The sequence below is a fragment of the Aptenodytes forsteri genome, unplaced genomic scaffold (genome assembly GCF_000699145.1).
Source record: "Aptenodytes forsteri isolate BGI_AS27 unplaced genomic scaffold, ASM69914v1 Scaffold26, whole genome shotgun sequence".
Lineage (NCBI taxonomy): Eukaryota > Metazoa > Chordata > Aves > Sphenisciformes > Spheniscidae > Aptenodytes > Aptenodytes forsteri.
Genome location: NW_008794125.1, coordinates 1,116,940 through 1,132,768, shown reverse-complemented (window position 1 = coordinate 1,132,768; position 15,829 = coordinate 1,116,940). Strand labels below are relative to the sequence as shown.

The 15,829-nt window shown below is 57.6% G+C and overlaps 1 protein-coding gene across 1 annotated transcript in view; it reads left to right on the top strand.

Moving 5' to 3' along the window:
- The window catches only part of CAPN15 (calpain 15), a 55,786-nt gene that overhangs the window by 36,799 nt on the left and 3,158 nt on the right, over nucleotides 1-15,829 (top strand). The window contains exons 4-10 of the mRNA XM_009277281.2: nucleotides 3,827-5,324; nucleotides 9,340-9,548; nucleotides 9,795-9,978; nucleotides 12,803-13,026; nucleotides 14,074-14,199; nucleotides 14,921-15,073; nucleotides 15,330-15,491. Coding sequence (XP_009275556.1) covers nucleotides 3,827-5,324; nucleotides 9,340-9,548; nucleotides 9,795-9,978; nucleotides 12,803-13,026; nucleotides 14,074-14,199; nucleotides 14,921-15,073; nucleotides 15,330-15,491 — 2,556 coding nt within the window. The remainder of the gene's footprint in view (nucleotides 1-3,826; nucleotides 5,325-9,339; nucleotides 9,549-9,794; nucleotides 9,979-12,802; nucleotides 13,027-14,073; nucleotides 14,200-14,920; nucleotides 15,074-15,329; nucleotides 15,492-15,829) is intronic.

Below are 15,829 nucleotides of genomic sequence, written 5' to 3'. Positions count from 1 at the left end.
AGGCGCCTGGGAAGGTGGCAGGCGATGTTTATCTCAGTTGCGTTTTTTGGGGCTGGAGAGCATGTCTGTTATCATACAGCAGATGGGCCTGGTGAATAGATGGTGGTGACAACTGTGTTTCCTCACGCAGGCTCGTTGCCTGCTGGGAAAGGAGCCAGCCAGGCTTTGTAGGGAAAAGTACAGAGCTTGGACAGGCTGCGGTTGGGTTTCTCCTTCAGCCAGTTCATTTTTGAGAGGTAGGTGTTGGTGTGGGACAGAGGCTGCTGCTACGATCCACCGTGTGCTGGTATGGGGTGTACCGTATAAGGACGGGTTCCAGCCTTGTGCCCTCTGTGATCTTTGGACCCTTAAATTTAAGTCTGGTGCTCCAGGCAGGGACTTGAATTGTCCATCAGTCCTAGGCAGGAGTCTGGTGGGAGCAGGCTGCAGTCTGGTGTACTGCCAGTCGTCAAGGCTGGGGAACCGGTGGCTTGTGGGGGACAGCCGGAGATGCCTGTCCCGTGTCCTCTCCCATTTCTGTGTGTCTCCCACTAGCTTGCAGAGAAAGCTGTGTGGCTGCCAGGCACCACGACATGGTGCAACAGCCATCCTGGGGAGAAGCAGGCAGGAAAGTCTCCTGCCAGAGCTTACCACGCTGGTGGCCCTGCCACTGCAAGGGGAGCTACAGACCTTTGAGGGAAGAGCTGATGGCCTTTCTGGGAGGCTTTTTGGTTTTCCTGAGAGCTGTCAGTGGAGAAAGTCAAGCACGTGGAAAACCTAGCAGCAGGCGGGATGGTGTCCCTGGAACAGACAGTGTTGGGAGCTGACCTCTGTGGCGTGGGGGAGAGGAGGGGACCAGGAAGGGGACAGCGTGGCTGGGGAGCGATCGCAGCTCCCCAAGGCCAGTATCAGAGCTCCGGGGAGAGCACGTGCAGTGGCAGGGCAGAGCACTGCAGCGTCCTGGCTTCTGCCTCCCTTCTTGCTGCCTGGAGCTTGGATCTCCTGCCCGGCCAAGTGAAATGGTGCTGCCTTCCCCGAGCCCGCAGCTTGTCACAGATAGCACATCAGGCAGGTCTGGCGATGCGGTGTGTCCCACTGTCCCCTCGTGTGGTACTTCTGTCTTTTAGGTTATCCTGGTTTTTCCCTTCTCGCTATTGGTATGGGAAGGGATTTCTTTCCATGGTCCTGTGGTTGCATGGCCAGAAGCCTTTGCCTGCTGGGTAGGACCGTGGGTGCGAGAGTGATGTGTGCAGCAGGAAGATTGGTGGCTGGAGGGTCCCGCTCTGCGGTAAGCAGCACAGCATCTGCGTTTAGGGGTGGATTTTTTGGAGCCGGTGCTTTCCAGCACATTGTGCAGTGGGTAACAGCATGGGACGCTGCAGGAGGACGGATGTGGATGGCGCAGGTTGCTGACAGCCTTTGCTTGCCTTTTGCTGATGCCTGTGGTTTGATGAACCTCATCCAGTAAGACGAATGGATGTGACAGGATCATGGTGCCCTTCATGGCCCCGTTTGCTTCCCCGTCTCTGCTGGAGCCAGGCACACAGCTCCTTCCCTTTCTCTGTTTGAAGAATGATCTCCCTTTCAGACGGTTGTGGGCATGGTGCTGCCACAGGGGAGAGGACTGTACAGTGGCTCACAGCTGTAGGACTTCAGGCAGAAAAATCAATGTTTATATTTCTCTTAGCTGGGAAAGATTCCTTAAATAACTCCAGTAAATAAATACCTTGTAAAGTTCCAACTATGAAGGCATGGTATATGAACCAGAATGAATTTTCAAGCTCTCTCTTGCAATAAAATGGATTTCTTGTGTTCGGGCTTTATTTAGAGACACGTTTGATTTAAGAAGGGAGTTGAAGGTTTTATCTGATCTCTTTGTGAGGGGGAGCTGCTCTTCTGATGGCTGCGGGGCATGGTCTGGAAATGTGGTTGGATTGCTGCTGCTGCTGGAGTATTCCCAGGAGAGTTTCTTGTGTACCCAGCCAAAAGGAGGGTCACTGTCCTCCTCCCCAGGGTGGTTCTTGCTGCATCCTCTGTCCCCTCAAGACCCCGCTGCTGCAATGCAGTCTGCTCAGCCTCCTTGGGAAGCTGGTTGTGCAGGTGCTGCTGCTTGGGATGCTGGAGGCCAGCCAGGACCCAGTTCCCTCCGTGGACAGCACCGGCATCTCATAGCTTTCTGTGCTTGCCCTCTGTGGCTTAAAACGTCTTCTCTCCCTTCTTTGTTCCAGCCTGCGTTGTGGTTGAGCCTGGTCCTTGAAGGGATGCTAGAGAGGGAGCCAGTGGTGAGCCTGCTGGGGTGCAGCCCCCGTGATTTAGGCTGTTGGTTCCTTGGTCTGGGATGGCCTGAATTTGCTGTTCCTGGGAAGAGCTGAGGGCATGGGGTGAACTTGGAGGCTTCTCATGCAGAGTTGGCCCTGCCTGGGGTCTCGGGCAAGCAGGGCAGGGCGGAAGGGATTGGAAGGGGACCAGCTCAGCTGGAGAGAGGCTCAGCTGGCCTGGAGCTTGGGTTCAAGGTTGGGGCTTTAGACTTGGCTGCGTTATCTGGGAGCAAGAGTGCATGGAGGTAGGGCTCTGGGCTCGTGCTGCACGTTTACCTGAAGGAGAACTGTTTTGTCCTTGTGCGAAGGAGGAGAAAGCAGAAAGCTCTGTTTCAGCCCCACCTTTGCTCGAAGCTCCAGGAAATGACACCACCAGGGGACAAAGGGCACCGTGCAGGGCTGGGGTTCTTTCTGCTGTTCGTCAGCATGTGTGCAAGCGTGGCATTGCCTTCCTGAGAGCACCAGGAGGACCGCAGTGAGGGAGAGCTGCTCCCTGCAAGCCCAGAGGTTGCTGTGGCCTGTGGAGCTGGTGCTGCTGCTGCGCTTTGCTTTCTGAAAATTGAACCTGCCTGGAAAACGTTGTTACGACTTTCTGCCCTGGAGTGAGGTGGCTGCGGTGTTGGACCTGTTCCCCCATCAGGGTTTCAGGCATTCCCAGGCAACACTGGAGGTTGAAACCAAGGGCTGGTGCTGACAGCAGGGCTCTATGGCTTCTCCGCTTCCCAGGTAAGCGGGGCAGGAGCTGGAGCTGGGATGCGGTGCCCCACAAAGCCTGCTGGTCAGAAATGCCTTGCCTCTGCCGGAGGTTGGGGAGAGTCAGGAGCTGCTGCTGAGCTCAGAACCTGCTGGTGAGCTGTCCTGGCGCCGGCTCGCCACAACTCACCTCGGTTCCAGCATGGAGCTACCGCTGGCAGGCTGGCAGGGCCAGGCTTCTGGCCCTGAAGCCTATAGCCAGGTAAAAGCACCACCGTACACCTCAACCTGCTTTTCTGTGCTTGGTGGTGCCTGGTGTGGGATAACACAGTTATCCCAGTGTGGATAAGTGGTGTGTCCATGGTGGCGAGCCAGAAGGAGAGGAGAGAGACAGGAACAGAAAGTGAAACAGAGGTGGGCTGGAGTGACACCGAAGGAGGAAAGAATTGACCCTGGGAACAGCAAGAAGGCAGAGCAGGGTGTCACCCCCTCCAGAGAGTTACAAACAAGCTGCAGACGTACAAAATTGTCGAAGTTGGGTGCAGAGGCGGTGTGCTTGCTTGCCAGGGCGCATCCCTGCAATGGGAGAGGGGTCAGCAGGGTTGCAAGGCTGTTTCTTGTGCCCTTCCTGAAGTGTTTTGGGTGGAAGCCAGTGCATTGCCGTGCACTGGGAAAAACTGTCAGTGCCAGAGGAACGAGTGCCTGGAGAGCAGTGACTGGATTGATGGTTGTCCCCTTCCTGGAAGCAAGGTCGTGACTATGCCAGCCCAGGAAACGCATGGTACCCCCACATACCGGGTGGCCTTGGCCTCACGCTGTCTTCTGCTTTCTTCCAGCCACTCCCACTCTCCCGGCTCCATGGCTGCCACCCACGAGTGGTCCTGCACCCGCTGCACCTTTCTGAACCCCGTCGGCCAGCGGCAGTGCTCCATATGCGAAGCCCCCCGCCAGAAGCCCGACCTCAACCACATCCTACGGCTCAGTGTGGAGGAACAGAAATGGGCTTGTGCCCGCTGCACCTTCAGGAACTTTCTGGGCAAGGAAACCTGCGAGGTATGTGGGTTCACCCCAGAGCCAGGGCCCAGCGGCTCCCCCTTGCCTGTCATCAACGGCATCTTGCCCAAGCCCGCCGTGCTTGTGGAGCCCAAGGGCACGTCCAAGGAGGAGGCTGCCAAGGCAGAAAGCAGCAGCGAGGACTCGGAGGGGAAGAGCCCTGATGAAGCGGAGCTGGAGAGTGGCTGGGCTTGCCAGCGCTGCACGCTGCACAACACGCCAGTGGCCAATTCCTGCTCTGCCTGTGGTGGCCCACGCAAGCTCTCCCTGCCCAAGATCCCACCAGAGGCGCTGGTCGTCCCTGAAGTCATCACCCCTGCCGGATTTCACATGACCCCCTCTACCCCACAGCCTTTAGTCTCTGCAGAGATCTCTGATGGTGACGCTGTGGCCACCCAGGGCCCGGTGGCTATGGAACAAGAGGCCCAGAAGATACCAGCCTTCAGTCCCTTCTCCCCGGGCCTCCAGAACAACCCTGTGCCCCGAAGCCGCCGGGAGGTGCCCCCCCAGCTGCAGATGCCGGGGCCTGAAGCCTCCCAGCCCGCGGCTCAGAGCGCAGCGGGGCAGAAGGGCTCTCCGCAGGGTCAGGCCAGGGCTGCCCCGGCTGCCCGTCTCCAGGACCTGCTGTCCAACAAGCGGCTGAGCGTGCTGGAGGAGGAGATGGAGGTCAGTCCGTCCCACTGGAAGTGCAGCTCCTGCTCCCTGCTTAACTCTGCCGGGACTGGCAAATGCGAGGCTTGCAGCGCCCAGAAAGGCAGTGACACCATCAATCTGGTGGGGGACTCGGTGAGATTCACCCCGTGCAGCCCCTCCAGCCCTGACTTCACCACCTGGTCCTGTTCCAAGTGCACCCTCAAGAACCCCACCCTGGCCCAGAAGTGCAAAGTCTGCGGCTCCTCCAAGCTGCATGGCTTCCAGGAGCACGGGACACAGGGCGAGCCGTCCCCCCGCTGCCCCGACTGCGGGGCTTGTGACAAGGGCGGCTGCTCCTCCTGCAGCAGCAGGGCCCCATCCGCCCGCAAGGTCGCCCGCCTCTTCCCATCCCAGCTGCCCAGCGGCCAGGAGAGGCCGGGCCAGTGGGCTTGTCCCGCTTGCACCTTGCTCAACGAGCTCAAGGCCAAGCACTGCGTGGCCTGCCATACCCCGCAGCAGTACGTGGCCCAGCGCAAAGGCCTCAAGCCCCTGAAGAGACGGGAGAGCATGCACGTGGAAAAGAGGCGGCAGACAGACGAGGGAGAGGCCAAAGCCCTGTGGGAAAACATCGTGACCTTCTGCCGGGAGGTGAGTGCTTGCTGAACTAGTCTTGCCCCTGGTTTCACTTGGAGGGAGGCCATCTTCACGCCTCCCCCGTGGGTCTAGGGCATCGCTTGGCACAGGCAAGCTGCCTTCTGTGTCTTGGGTCCCAGAGAAGATCTTCACCTGCAACAGCTGGACGCTGGTTGTTAACACTGAAATGTAATATTTTAAATTGGTGCAAAATAATCTCTAGGGTGAAGGTGACCCATCCAGTTCACTCCCAGTCCGAGGGTGAGGAAGTCTGAGTGTTAACTCTGAAACCTAGTGACACTTTAAATCAGCGAGAGAGAATATCTCTCTGGGTTGGAGGGGACATTCTTAGGTGGTCAATACAGCTCCTTCCCTGTCCAAGGGTGGGGAAGGCTGGCAAAGATTGTGTCCAGGTTTGCTGGTGGCACTGCTCTCTGTGGGCAGCAACTACGACATGTGTGGGTGCAGGAAGTCTGGGGATGCAGCAGGCAGAGGCTCAGAGCACCGGCAGGGGTGCAGGCAGAGGAGCAAGTGTTCAAGAACCGTGAGCTGGGCCTTGGCGTTCTTTGGTTTTGGTGTTTGTGAATGCACAGCTGCAGCTGCAAATGGCTCGCCCCTGTTTTGGGAAGGACAGCTGAGGTTTAGGTGTACCCTGGCTCCAGGTGAGGGTCTCAGGAGTGCATGCTAGCGCCCTCCCCTCCCACTGTGAAGTATCTGGCTCAATCTGTTGGGTTTCAGTCTCAAACACCGCTCTGATGGCCCCATTTTTTTCCCTGAGTGGCATAAGACGCTCCTGTGAATGCTGCTCTTTCTCTGCCCTCCTTCTGGGGGAAGCCTCCAGCTCTTCTGGACCAGATGGGGAGGGAGTTGCAGTCCCATTGCAGTCCCATTTTGACATACAGACATACAGGCATGGCTTTCTTTTTCTGCCTGCTCCGAGGAGTTAATGCGAGGCACGTGCCTGTGCCTCCGCTGTGCAGACTGGGGACCACAGAGATGTTTGGCCTGGGAGGGAAGCTGTTGAGAATGATCCCGTTTTGGGGTTGTGGGTTTTCTTAATTACTACATGTCCATCCTAACAGACATGGGTGTCTTTATAGCAGAGAGACCCTGATTCTGCTTATCCCCCTCTTTTAAGCAAGTGAATAGCCTCTTTTGTAGGCAGGGAACATCTGTTACATCCAGTGGAATCAGGCCTGAAGGATGAATTATGAGAGATGGCCAAGTTGAATTAGCAGCTTGCCGATGCCAAGAAGGGAGTCTGCCTTGCCCCATCCAGCGCAGCTCTCGGTCGGAGCCTTGGCCGAGCCCGTTCAGCTCGCTAAGCCGGCAGTAATGGGCTATTAGGTCAGCGTGGGCCATCTCCTGAAAATCCCCTTAAAACTAAATCACTGCGATGTTCTGACACTGTTTGTGGTAAGTCGAGGGCTCTGCAGGTCTGAGGGAAGGACTGGCAGCGGTGGTAGGACAGTGCTGCTCCCATACGCATGCTCGCTCTGCTCTTGGTGTGCCTGCAGCCTCCCACCAATGCCCCTGTTCAGGCTGGCATGTAAGGCCTCCAAGCTTCCTTCTGTCCGCGGTGTTTCACAGGCTGTTCAGCCTTCCCCTGAGGGAGAGTGTCAGGCTGGCCAAGTTCTCCTCCGCCTGTTGTCCCCCTGCCCCAAGTCGCGTGGAGCAGCCCGCCTTGCTGCGCTGCTCACTGCAGGGATTTCTGCTCAAGCTCCTGCTGTGGGCGCTCCTTCCTTCGCTATTCCAGGGGTGTCTTTTCCAGCACTTCTCGGTGTGTGGCCCCCGCTTTTAGCTTTACCCTTTCTCTTCCGTCTGGGAGGAGAGCAGAGCTGACCTCTTCTACTAGCTGCCTCTGCACTGGGCATCTGCTTCCCTGTCTTGTGCTGTCCCCTCTCTTGCTTATCCTGCTGTCTCACACTTGTCTTGTGCTGTCCCCTCTCTTGCTTATCCCGCTGTCTCACACTTCTCTCCTCTGATTAACCATCCTTCCCCCTTTCCAAATAACAACATGCATCAGCACATTCTGCAGAGCTAGAAAGACAACCCAGGACTCTTGCTGTCTGTGCCATGCTCTGGCACCTCTGCCTGCAGAGCCTTTCTGTGTGCTGGGGGAGGCCCCATCTTTGTTTTCCTTCTTCTCTACCCGTCAGACAGTTCAGTACCGGCAGCAAGGCCATGCGGGGCAAGGCAGCAGCCTTCCTCGGCCTGTGCGGTCCCGGGGAGGTGGCCACAGAGAAGGTCACGTCTCTGGTCCAGAACAGCATGAAGAGTGTTGTTGGCAGAGCAGGAGGAGTGAAGGAGGTCTGATGCCCGGATTTATCCCCTTGCAGGAGAAATAAGCAGGGCTCCTCATCTGGCACCATCTGTGAGCAGGCTCATCACTGCCCGGGCACAAGAGGAGTTACCTGCGCTTCTTCCCGCTGCTCTGATGCTGCCCCTGCAGCTCTCGTGCCTCTCTTTCCCTCCATCTCCAGGGATATTAGTAGTGACAACTTCTCTAGCATTTAGAAATATATGAAGGGAGACATCATGGTATAAAGGTAATTAGGTTGTTAGGCAGGCTTTCCTGAAGCTGCTGGGGAATTACACTGCTGTGGCTCTTGCATTGCCTCCATCGTCAGTGCTGGTGGGCTCGCGTTCAGGCTCCTGCGCTCCTGCTGAGTGCTGTCCTGACCCTGGAGAGGCCCTGGCCACGATACCGGGGAGGCTGAAGGCTTCTTCCACCTCTGCTGCTTGGAAAAGCACCGCTGCGACTCCACAGGGGACAGAAAGCTCGCGATGCCCACAGGCTCTGACTCACGGACTGCTGCCTTGCTCTGTGTTTGCACTGCCCTGCACGGTGGGTTCCTGGGGAGCCCTGGCTACACCCCGAGAGGCGAGTGTGTGAGGTTGGGATGTGGCAAGATGAGGTTGCTGGCTGATAGGGCAGAGGCGGCTGCTTGTCAGCTGCACAGAGCAGGTGCTCCCCTTGAGAAAGCCAGCAAGCCCTGGGACGTGTCCTTTTTGGCCTGCATTGGTGTCTGAACAGTGATGTCTATTAGCTGAAAAACACCCTTCTGCAAAAGAGAAGCTGGAAGTGCTAATTGAGGCACCACGTAGAAAGCATTCATGTAGGATTGCAACAAAAGAGGAAGGACAACTACTAGTTTGGTGTGCATAAAAGCTAATTTAAATCAGAGCCGGCTTTTGCTGAAAGGATTTAATTTCATTTAATTAACAATAACAAAGAAATCCTGGTTCTTATTTCACCCTGTGTTAAACTGTCTGAAAAAGCCGCCCTTCTCCCCTTGGTGAATGCTTCCATCCTGCCTCTGTGGCTAATACCTGTGGGATTATCTGCCCTTCAGTCCATCCTATTTTATTTAATGCGAGCAGCTATTGCAGGTGGGCTCGGACATGGGATACCCTCACTCTGGAATTGCTTTCCTGTTTGTGGTCGGGTTGAATCCAATTGCGAAAGGTGCCCCTAATATCCTCCGCCGCTGTGCCTCGGGGGTGGCACAGGACTGCCAAGCCCAGCCTGTCCTCTCCGGAGCAGGGGCAGCTCAGCCCTTAGCGCAGGGCTTGGGTTGAGGAGCGTTTGCTTGCCAGGTGGCTCCTCGCAGGCTTTGCCACTTATAGAGGCAGCCAAGGTCCCCCACGGTCCAGCTTTTAGCACCAGCACAAAGTGCGAGACGGTCCCTGCCCAGGGAGGTTCCGGTGAAACAGAAAAAGGCAGATTTGAGTTGCAGGCTGGAGCTTGGGGGCCGGAGAGGTGAGTCGGCTCTTGGCAGGGCTGAACTCTGGACCTGATGCACAAAATGCATCTGTGCCGTTGTCAGCAGACACCCGGTCCCAGACCTGCTCTCCAGCACAGCATTGGAAGTGGCTGCCCAGACCAGGCAGGAGGGCTAGGGGCTCCGCTCTCGCTCCTGGGGGTGCAGTGGGAGGCTTTCCAGGCCAGCCCCGTCCCAGGAGGCCCTGGGGAGCTGTGTGCCGCACAGCTGCACACTGATGCTCTCCTTGCCTTTCACTCTCGCAGAACAAAGTCAATTTTGTAGATGACAGTTTCCACCCTGGGCCCAAGTCTGTGGGATTCCCGGAAGGCGACAGCGTGCAGCAGAGGGTGAAACAGTGGCTGCGACCCCACGAAATCAACTGTAGCATCTTCAAAGACCGATCGGTGAAGTGGTCGGTGTTTCGGACACCTAGGCCCTCGGACATCCTGCAGGGACTGCTGGGAAACTGCTGGTAAGGGGGAGCGAGCCAGGCTGACACCCTCCTACCCCTTCCTCCTTTCCCCGCCTTCATCCAGCTCCAGATCAGACCCCTCAGCCCTGCTCAAACCCATTTATACCCCCAGGCATGTACCCCATCCTCTGACTCACCCCTTACCAAGCGGCTGCGGACTGCGGTCCCCTGCGCTGCACGGCTGGCAGCTGCCTGCTGCCTGCCTGTGCCCCGCTGAGACCGTCCCACGTCCCGTCCCACCGGCAGGTTCCTGAGCGCCCTGGCCGTGCTGGCCGAGCGGCCGGAGCTGGTGGAGAGGGTGATGATCACGAGGACGCTGTGCCCCGAGGGTGCCTACCAGGTGCGGCTGTGCAAGGACGGCACGTGGACCACGGTGCTGGTGGATGACATGCTGCCGTGCGATGAGTGCGGATACCTCCTCTTCTCGCAGGTCAGCGGCCCTCGGGGGGAGAGAGGTGCTGGGAGGGGGTGGGCAGTGCTCCAGGGGCAGGGGGAGGCTCGTCCGCTCCAGGGGCATGGGGAGGCTCGTCCCCGGCTCTCCCAGGAGAGAGGACTGATGGAAGCAGTGGGAAGGGGTACTGCTGTGGTTCATGTGAGGCCCCTACTCTGTGCTGCATGGGGTGTTTGCAGCTCAGGACCCTGCTTTTTGCTGCGCCTTCAGGACAGCTGAACTCTTTGAGGCCATAATATAAATCTATTTAGGCCCCCTTTGGCATTTTCCAGGCTGCGATGGAGAAGTTTCATTTGCAGTTGCTTTTCCCCTCACTTCTCCCTGCACCACAGCCACTTCACTTGCAGGGGAAGCCATCCTTATTCTTCACAGCAAAAGGAAAATATTTTAACCTGTGTGTTTTGCACTGCGAGGGGCTGAGAGAAAGCTGTTTCTTTCCTCTGCGGGGAGGTCTGGCAGCTTGGCTTTGCCAGGGAGGGACCGTGGAGAGGGAGACAAATCAGCCTGTTTCGAGCCAGTGCCTGGTTGCTCTGAGCACGCTCGAGTGGCATCTGCTAGGATTAGCGAAGCTCCCTCAGCCACTTTGGGACGTCACTGTGCGTTACGCCCTGCCCTGCCTGCCAGCCCCAGGGGCGCTTGCTGGGATCACGTCCATGAAGGAGATTGAGAACGTCTTTATTGAAACTCAGGCGGCAAAATCTGCCAAACCAAAGAAAGTGCTGCTGTCAGGAGGAGACAGGGACCCGGGACCGCTGGGTTGGACTTCTTTCTGCAAATCCCAATCCTCTGTTTTAAAGTACACGCAGCCCCAAACCACATTGTGTGTGAGCTGTAGATGTCAGGACAGGACTCTGGCTGGGGAAACGGGGCCCAAAGATGAGTATTTGAGGAACTTTAATGTCAGTACAGCTTGCACAGCCCCCAGCCTGTGTGGGCTCGGTGGCCTGAGCCCTCCGCAGCGTGGAGGTGGCCCAGTCCTGGGGCAATTGCTAATTGCATCGGAGCTAACGGGCCTCGTGGGGCAGCTTACCCCTGGCTCTGGGCAGAGGGGCAGGGGTCTGGGCAGGGGCTTTGTGCTGTGCAGGCGCAGGTACGGGACTGCCAAGCCTGCGCTGCCTGGCTGCTTTGTCAGCAGAGTGGGTGATCCCCACAGGGACACTGAGTGGCGCAAAATGATTGCCAGCACTGCTGGAAGCCGGTCCCGTTGAGGAGAAACTTTGGAGAGGGGAAGAAGAAGGAGTCTGTGTCTACATTTTGCCTCACAGTAGACAGAGGGGATCCAGTCAGACACGTTATTTTCAGCATAAGATTTGCCTGTCTTGGTTTTTTTCTTTTCCATCCATCTTTCCTCTCTTAAAATTTCAAGTCTGCTTTTTTTTTTTTTTTTTGAAGATTGAAGGTTTTCACATGGGCTGGGCTTCTCTTGCCTTTGTTTCCAGGGGCATCTGAATCGTGACGAGATTTTTGTGCCGAGCGTTTAGCTGTGTGAACTGAGTGTGGGGGCTAAAAATGGAAAAATGGAGAGTTTTAAAAATAAAGGAAAATCAGGCTCTTAATCAGAGCTTCCTGGCTGCGGCTCAGGCAGAAATAAACATGGATTTTGTTGAGTGAGGGACTCAAAAAACAGTGAAAAGCACTTGTAAGCTTTCTTTATCCATCGGAAAGAAATCTTCACTGCCTTCCTTTCCTCTCCTAGCTCTTGGCTGCCACCTGTGAGTTGCACACAGTCACAGTGTGCCGGTGCTTTTCCCCTGCTGCCCTGCAAGCACCGGGCACTGAACACGATTTGTTGGGGACCTGGAGGCCAGCAAATGTCTCCTTGCCTTCTGTTCTCGTACGCCTTCCTCTTCGCGTCCCCACTGCAGTCAGGGGCTGGAGCAGAGGTGTCTCCCCCCAGCCTGAACGTGCCCAGGAGTAAAGCACGGCTGGTGACTGCACCCTGCGGCACGCTGAGGGACCCGCAATGGTGGCTTGGACATAGCGCTGAAGGCTGCGCCCTGAGCCCGCATTGACGTGGCCGATGGAGGCTTTGCAGACCCCTGGGTGCATTCATGCAGCTTCTGCATTTTTTTCTGAACCCATAATCAGCCTAGCGATGCCAAGAGCAATAGCCTGGCACCAGAGCAAAGCGACTCCAGGGAGAGTTTCTCCCCTACAAAACTTGCATCTTCTGGTTACATCTTGTCACTGTCCCTGTGCTGGAGTAGAGGACTTTGTCCATCTGCCTGGGAGTTTTTGGAGCTTGTCCTTGAAACAACATCTGCGTTCTGAGGTTGAAATCTAATCGCTCCCACGGCCGTGTGTGCTCTGGGCAGCCTCCTCCACCAAAGAAGTGTTGGTTTTGCTTTGCAACGGTGTGCGAGTGAAAGGCAGCTGTTCCAGATGTGCTCGATATCCTCTTCCATTATTAAACATTTTTAAATCCAGGTTGAAACAGAAGGAAGGGGCCATTAGCTTACAAGGTGGACACCCACCCCTGCCAGCCTGACTGCCTGGGCACCCCAGGGTGCAGCTGTGTCAGCATCCGGGCCTCTTGGGCGCTCACGCCAGGACATTTTCCCAAGGGGAATTAAACTGTGCAAACAAAACACTGAGCAGGCAGCGAACGGGGTCACCCTTGGCCTCATGCAGACAAGCTCCTGGGCGCTTGGCCTTGCTGCTCCTGCCTCTCCCATCTCCCATCTCCCATCGCAGGGCTGGCAGGGGTGGGCGAGCAGGGCTTTGCCTTGTCTGCGCGCGCTGCCTTTGCTTTCCCATCTCCTGCCCAGGGCGGCTCGTGACACGTTTCTCCCTCTTTCCGCAGGCCCAGAGGAAGCAGTTGTGGGTCGCCCTCATTGAGAAGGCGCTGGCCAAGCTTCATGGTTCGTACTTTGCCCTCCAGGCGGGGCGTGCTATTGAAGGCCTGGCTACACTAACGGGTGCCCCCTGCGAGAGCCTGATGCTGCAGGTCAGCTCCACTAACCCTCGCGAGGAGCCCATTGACACTGACCTCATCTGGGCCAAAATGCTGAGTTCTAAGGAGGCTGGGTAAGAGGAGGCAGGAGGGCGCCGTGGCAGGAGCATGGACGCTCGGAGCGGGGGGAGAGGGGGGCCACTCTCATTTGTAGAGGGTCAGAGGAGAGGGGCTAGTGCATTACCTAGGGTGCAGTCCACCACCCTTGGCATTCATCTGGAGTGTTGATGGAGCTCCCCCTCTAAGCTCTAAGAAATTATTTCTCCTTTGTTTAATTTTCATATGAAATTAAAATCCTGGTGAATTCCCTGTGCATGTTTACTGCTGTCTTCCGGGAGTTTTGAAGTGGCTGGCATTGAGCCTGCTTGCTTTGCTTTGAGGTTTTTTTGTATTGTTAAGTGTTTGACCCTGCACGTGTCTCCCACCCATATGTGGCATCTTTGCTGGCCACACCTGGGCATGACTACAGGCAGTCTATAAGGAGACAAAGCAAAAGCAATGTCCTCTTCCTCATCGCTCTGGCAGGAGGAGCGGGAGGGCAGTTAGGTTGACTGAAGGCAGGGTTGCTCCTGCCAGCCTGCAGTACGGGGCCACATGGGAGTCTGAGAGGTCCCAGCACGTGGTGTCCCCCCAAGCCTGGCTGGCGCAGACCTCCCGCCCCGAATAGCCTGTCCTCACCCCTGCAGAATGGGCCGGCTGCCTGCGAAGTGGAGGCAGACATACCGCTTGCCTTTCTGTGTGGCTGAGCCCTGCCAGCCATCAGAGACGGGCAGGACCCCAGGGCCTGGCAGAAGACGGGTGAGGTTTAGGCAAAGCTCCGCTGTGTGTGGACAGAGCTTTCAGCCCTGCAGGTGAGGGCACTGCTCAGAGAAGCTTGCCACGGAGCCTGGGCTCAAGCATGCACATGAGCGGGTGGAGGGAGCTCACTGCTGCCCAGGCAGAGCTCTGGCTGGCGAGGCCAGGGCGCTGCTCCAGGGAGGTTTACGGTGTGATTGCAGAGAGGGAATATCCAGGAACCTCCTGGGGGGGAAATCCGTCCTGTGCCTCGAGCGGTGGGGACGAGCTTCCGCCCCCGTGCCAGGCCTGGCAGGACACCAAGGGTTTTGTTGTCCCCCATGCAGGTTCCTCATGGGTGCATCCTGTGGTGGAGGCAACATGAAAGTGGACGATGTGGCCTACGAGAGTATGGGTCTGCGTCCACGTCACGCCTACTCCATCCTGGACGTGCGGGATGTCCAAGGCTTCAGGTGAGTTCAGGGTGGAGGCTGGCGTGGTACAGCAGACGTTCCTGCCAACCCTGGGGACAGATAATTGAGTGCATGCTGGGTAAGACCTTGGGGACTCTTCGGTGTCTGATCCTCATGGCCAGCAAGGGCTGTTTCTCCATCCCAGGGTGTCACATAAATGCTGTTGTCATATAAGCCGTCCTCGCCTGGCACAGGCTCCACGTCCAGGGCCGCTCTGCTCCAGGATGTCCTGTGGTGCAGAATGGTTCACCTGGTCTTCTCACAAGAGGCAGAGGGTTGAGCTGAGCTCTTTGAACTCAATGAGGCAATCAGAGCACCCTTCTCACCTTTGGAGGGTGGGGGGATAGGAAGGGGTGCTGCCCCCGACAGCCTGGGTGCTGTATGAAGCCCCGTTTTCATCCATGTCACTCCTGGGCTTGTGCAGCTCCGGGCACATGCTTGGCAGCCCCTTCCCGGCTGAGCCCCTTCCCCACAGCACCTGGCTGGAGGCCCTTTGGGCAGGGAAGGGCAGAGGGAGCTGCAGCAGGTCCAAAGCTGCAGGACGTGGGCATCTGGGGCCGCGGTGCGGGTGGCACATTGTCTGGGATGCTGTGAGGACTTTGAAAGGCGGGAGCAGGAGCGGCTGGCTGAGTCTGCAGAGCTGGGAAAGCATCTCAGAGGTGATCTTCCTTGTGCACTCCTTCCTCCTGGGCCTCTGACACCATTTTTCCCTTTCTCCCAGGTTACTGCGGCTCCGAAACCCCTGGGGCCGCTTCTCCTGGAACGGCAGCTGGTCCGACGAGTGGCCGCACTGGCCAGCTCCCTTGCGTCACGACCTGATGCCCCATGGCAGCAGCGAGGGCGTCTTCTGGATGGAGTACAGCGATTTCATTAAGTACGCCAGGAGGGAGTACAGCGATTTCATTAAGTACGGTAGTGCCCAGGAGGCAGAGGCTGTGGGGTGGGAAGCCAGGCAGGGGACAGAAAATGGGACATGGGGGTCAAGATGGGGCAGGCAGGACCAGGCATCCCCAGGGGGGTGCGGGTGACCTGCCGGCGCCTGCTGTGTGAGCTGCAGCATGCTGGGGCGTGGGGGCAGAGCAGTATACCTGCAGAGGACCCCGCCGGGGCTGAGCCCAGCTTCCCCACAGGTATTTTGACTCCGTGGATATCTGCAAGCTCCATTCGGACTGGCACGAGGTGCGTGTGCAGGGCATGTTCCCCAACAAGGCCAATGGGCCGGTGACGGTGACGTCGCTGACGGTGTTGGAGCGTGCTGCCCTGGAGTTTGCCCTCTTCCAGGAGGGCAGCAGGTGAGCTGGGCAGCACACGGGCTGCAGGCAGTGACCCGGACCCAGGAGAAATCCCAAACACATCGCCCTCTCACCCCGTGCCATCCCGCGGGGTGGCAGACCTCGGGGATGGGCCCCCACTGCCCTTTCTCCAGTTCTCCGGGGTCTGCTCATATTTTAGCTGAAACCCAAGCCCTGAACGCGTGCTGGTTCCTGGGGCTGGGTACTTGGGGCAGCGGGAGGACTCTTCCTCTGGATCCGCTGTCCTGCCCGTGGCCTCCACGTGCTCTGCGGGGCGGCGCTCGGGTGACGTGTGACCCTTCTACCCCTCCTGGTGCAGGCGGTCGGACACGGTGGAC